The sequence below is a fragment of the Xyrauchen texanus genome, chromosome 11, assembly GCF_025860055.1.
Source record: "Xyrauchen texanus isolate HMW12.3.18 chromosome 11, RBS_HiC_50CHRs, whole genome shotgun sequence".
In the NCBI taxonomy this organism is placed as follows: Eukaryota; Metazoa; Chordata; class Actinopteri; order Cypriniformes; family Catostomidae; genus Xyrauchen; species Xyrauchen texanus.
Genome location: NC_068286.1, coordinates 47476529 through 47481573, shown reverse-complemented (window position 1 = coordinate 47481573; position 5045 = coordinate 47476529). Strand labels below are relative to the sequence as shown.

Below are 5045 nucleotides of genomic sequence, written 5' to 3'. Positions count from 1 at the left end.
TCGGTCCGCTTCCAAACAATCTGGTGCGGTTTGACTGATATATGATCGCAGCATGGACCAAAGACGTCTAAACGGACCAATAACAGGATGTGATGTCACAAGATGCGACCCTAAAAATCATGTGATTGATAACATAGAGCGGTAACAGCGGTGTACACAAAACAAAATGAGCAGAGGGCAAACATGGAGCAATGAGGATTATAATAATGAGGTTAAAATCCTTTTTAACATTTGGTCTGACAAGCATATTTCCAGTAGACTGGAAAGAAATGCACAAATATGCTCAAGTGTTCATTGATAAATTAAGGGAAATTGGGTCCAACGAGCACATTTAGCCCAACAGCCAACATTGTTTTGGATGTTTGGCAACTTCCGACGCAAAATATACGTCATAAAAGCTGTCCAATCAGGTGTGACCTTATCCTTATGCCTTTTGATTTGTATCTTTAGGTTCGGTGTTAAAAATCCCATTTGTTTGTGCATATCACCCCCTACTGGGCAGGGAGGAGAATTTATAGTAAAAAAAACATTGACCTGTAGCAATCAGCAGGGGGCGCTAAGCACAACTCGAGCTGTGGCTAACAGGCAACAAACCACAAATGCAAAAGCAAATATTGATAAAGGCTAAGCAAATCATTCATGCCCTGTCGGCCATCTGAATTTGCCCTGGCATCTTTTGTTTGAGTTGAAACCTGAAAGTTACTTGCATGTGCCCACCATAACACTGCCCCCTCCATCGCCTATTCCCTCCCCCTCCTCTCTCTGGGTGGTTTGATGGAGTGATTTTGATTGAGTGCGCAGGCGGGAGAGAGCTGCTGTCGAGGTGTGCTAATTGAGCTCTCTTTGTGCCTGGTCACAGCAGTGAGGCGAGAAGAGACGGCTAGAAGTGAATCTGTGCAGCACTCAGGAAGCCTCAACCAGATCAATATTGCGAGACTTAACAAAACGGAGACATGCCGGCCACGCACATCAGGGTCATTACTGTATATTGCAAGCCACATTTCCACTAGGGACTGATCAATGGGGAAGTGTATGGATCAAGAGAAATATTGTTTTCTTCTCTAGGCCACAACCTGTTTCTGTATTTTTCCACTACTAGAAAAATCTGAACACTGGGATAACTAGTAATTTCATGGCTGGTAGATTATTCATGTTTTTGAGACGTTACAGCTGATTCACAGACTTGATTTGACTTTTGTGGTAAAGTGTTTTGTCAAACAAACAAGTGATTGTCAGAAATTAGCATAAATCATTCTGAATCAGGTTTCAATGCAAAACTTAATGAGGTTTTTTTACCAGATGTAGTTTTGTTGGCAAACTCCGCTGTGATCGGCGCCATGTTGTTTTGTCACATGACTCCGTACGTTGAAAGTTTAAACCTTTACTGACAGCACAGTGTCTTCTGAACTGCGATTGTATCCTGTTGAGGTGACCTAATCTTTATAGATTACAGTCAGCGTTTGTGATGATTTGCAGCCAGGGCTGGACTGGCAATCTGGCATACCGGGCATTTTGCTGGTGGGCCGACGCACTTTGGGGGCCGATCAGGGGCGGACTGGCCATCGGGAGAACAGATCGGGTTGGTTGGTCGGCCGCGATAAGCTAAAATGAGCCACCGCATTAAACAAAATGGACCACAAAACTTAAACACCTTATCCGAAGTCGGGTCGCGGGAGCAGCTGCTCCAGCAGGGGGCCCCAAACTTCCCTATCCCGAGCCACATTAACCAGCTCTGACTGGGGGACCCCGAGGCGTTCCCAGGCCAGTGTGGAGATGTAATCTCTCCACCTAATCCTGGGTCTTCCCTGACGCCTCCTCCCTGCTGGACATGCCTGAAACACCTCCCTAGGGAGTCGCCCAGCGGGCATCCTTACCAGATGCCCAAACCACCTCAACTGACTCCTTTCGACGCAAAGGAGCAGCGGCTCTACTCCGAGCTCCTCACGGATGACTGAGCTCCTCACCCTATCTCTAAGGGAGAAGCCCGCCACCCTTCTGAGGAAGCACATTTCGGCCGCTTGTACTCGTGACCTAGTTCTTTCGGTCATGACACAGCCTTCATTACCATAGGTGAGGGTAGGAACGAAAATTGACAGGTAGATCGAGAGCTTTGCCTTCCGGCTCAGCTCTCTTTTCATGACAACGGTGCGATAGAGCGAGCGCAATACCGCCCCCGCTGCCCCGATTCTCCGGCCAACCTCCCGCTCCATTGTCCCCTCACTCGTGAACAAGACCCCGAGGTACTTGAACTCCTTCACTTGGGGCAATACCTCCTTCCCTACCCAGAGTACAGACTCCATCGGTTTCCTGCTGAGAACCATGGCCTAAGATTTAGAGGTGCTAATCCTCATCCCAGCCGCTTCACACTCGACTGCCCTTCAACTTTCGTACGTCACTTAGCAGTGGTCATAAAGGATTTCCAAAACTAATTTTGGATTATAAACTCAGAGATGTGGAATCGGACAGTAATTAAACTGACGGTCATAAAACACAGACATTTCGGATTGGGATGGCAATAAAATCCCTGACTACCCCCTGTAAATCCTGGAATTACCTCACGTCCCCATGTTAAATAATTGCCGTCCGAGCTATAGCGTTTCAAATCTACACATCCGCAGTGTTTAGTTTAAGAGTTAAAAAAAGAATAATTAGGGGAATCAATAAACTATGAACAATTTACTGCGGTTGTCTGATTTATATATAATCATGCAATCCATAGAAAGTAACTGTAATCTGATTACAATTATTTTCAAATGTAATTTAATCTAGTTACAAGTTCTTGATTTTTGTAATCTGATTATGTAATCCAGATTACATGTAGTAGATTAATACCCAGCACTGCTGACATACACATAAGTATAAAGAGGTGTGCGCACAGGAAGTGCCGCAGGGCCAGGGGAAGTGAAAGGATTAAGGATGAAGAGGCGGAGGAAAAGAAACCGCACACATTGCTTCTTGCATGTATTGTCACATTTTTGGAACGTATGAAAGCGAATGAGATTTGAGAATGGGACGGTCTTCTATAAACCCCCTTTTATGATGCCACTTCCCCCATATATAATTATTCTGTCTTTTTGTGTTTTCTCCAGAGAACGCCAGTTAACAACGGGGAAGCGTTTCGATGGTTCTTTTAGTGCTCCAAACCTAGTCATATCATGTATAGTGATGTCATAGACTTAACCACAAAAGGAACTTGCAGTGCTACAAAGACCCAAAACCACAACCTGGCTGCAGATGACGACAAACTCTGTCATTTCATTTCCTGTGTAATTACTATTGTACCTTTTGGCAGTATCAAAATGTATATTTTTCACTGTCTATCAATGTATTTCAGTGTTACGGCTGAGTAAGTTGCAGCCATTGTTATGTAAAGGACTGTGTAGACAATCATTACAAACAGGAGAAAATAACGTCAACAGTGGCCAATGGGATCATATGTATATGTTCTTTTCATTTCTTTTATTATTTGGGTTTATGCAACACAACACAGTTTTTAGATCTGGAGCAATAATAGTGACGGTAATTGTTCTCAATCATATTCCAGCCTTGTATGGAACGATCTTCAGAATACCTCTTTTCACTTAAACTGACAGTTCAAGAGGACACATTGTGTCCTCTGTGATTAATGTGATGTTTTGTAATTGATTTCCTGTGTCAAGTCTCTCAAAGTTCAATTGCATTCTTCTCAGTGTTGGTTGAACCCATTTAAAATGCTGTCTGAAGGTAGGAAGACAACCAGAAATTAAAATGTGTGAACATAGAAGTAAGATTTGTGAACATCCTTTTTTTGGTTTTAATTCTCACAATGCAGTAAACTACACATTCCAAAAAGTATTATCCAATAAATTTCTCATTGTCTTTACCCTAATGTTGCATGTGTAAATGTGTTCGTTTTAAAGATAACTATGAATTTGTATATTGTTGTAGTGATGCTTTTATGTGTTAAAATAAAGGAAATGAAAAAGTGTGACAAAATGTACTTTGATGGTGCAAGGGTTACATTTTGTATTTATGTTATATTATTTTCACACTTGTACAGTTAAACATGAATATGTTTCTTGTATTTCTCTTTTTCTAATACAAGCATATACTACATTTATTGTGTCTATTTGTAATGCAAACCATCGCAGGGGATAAAAAAGGTGAAGGAAATACGGGGGGAAAGAGTCGGCCCCATCTTCCCCTGGAATGTTAAAATGTCACACAGAGAAGAGAGTGGCTCCCAGAGGCTTAAGCTTTAAAGAGAGACTGAAATCCTAAGCAATTTATAATGTGTGTAAGGGAGGGGGAAGATGGGGGTTGAAACAGGTTTATGAGTAGATGGTTGTTTGGGTAAATTGAGCTTTGAATATTCTGCGGATGGAGTAAAGGTATGGAAATGGGCACGACTGAGCATGGTAGGTATGTAAATGCGTACATGTGTATTGATAGAGTGATAAAGATGAGTGCAAAATCAATTCTTCTAAATGTTATTTACTGCAGCTCGTCATGAGTCTTAAAATGGTAAATGGTCTGCACTTATATAGCGCATTTTTAACCTTAGCGGTATTCAAAGCGCTTTACACTGTGACTCATTCATCCATTCACACACATGATGGCAGAGATGCCATGCAAGGCACAAGCCCGCCATTGGAAGCAACTTGGGGTTCGGTGTCTTGCCCAAGGACAGTTCGGCATGTGGAGTCATGTGGGCCGGGAATTGATCCGCCAACCCTGCGATTAGAGGTCAACCCGCTGTACCACCTGAGCCACAGGAACGCATTCCAAACATTAGAGAGAGACACATTGTGATGCAAAGATCCCCTTAAACTCTGCGGACCCACCGGATGGTCCAGTGGACAGGTGTAAAATCTAAAGGTTCCTCTACATATAAATAATCATTTGTGAATCCATTCGAAAGCTTAATCTGAACTTTTAACAAAACTTTGTTATTTTAATTAACAAGATGGCACCTGAAATCCTCTGCATTTCTAATGAGCGCCAACGCGTGGTAACGATGAAGCGATTTTAATCTGAATATAAAGGTTTTACTAATAGCACAACTC

General features: G+C 42.6%; 1 protein-coding gene across 3 annotated transcripts in view; it reads left to right on the top strand.

Annotated features, from left to right (window-relative positions):
• The window catches only part of cxxc4 (CXXC finger 4), a 55742-nt gene extending 51777 nt beyond the window's left edge, over window positions 1-3965 (top strand). For all 3 annotated transcript variants that reach the window (XM_052137330.1, XM_052137332.1, XM_052137331.1), the window contains one exon: window positions 3090-3965. In XM_052137330.1, the coding sequence (XP_051993290.1) occupies window positions 3090-3134 (45 nt within the window). In that variant the 3' untranslated portion in view covers window positions 3135-3965. The remainder of the gene's footprint in view (window positions 1-3089) is intronic.
• The last annotated feature ends 1080 nt before the right edge of the window (window positions 3966-5045 follow it).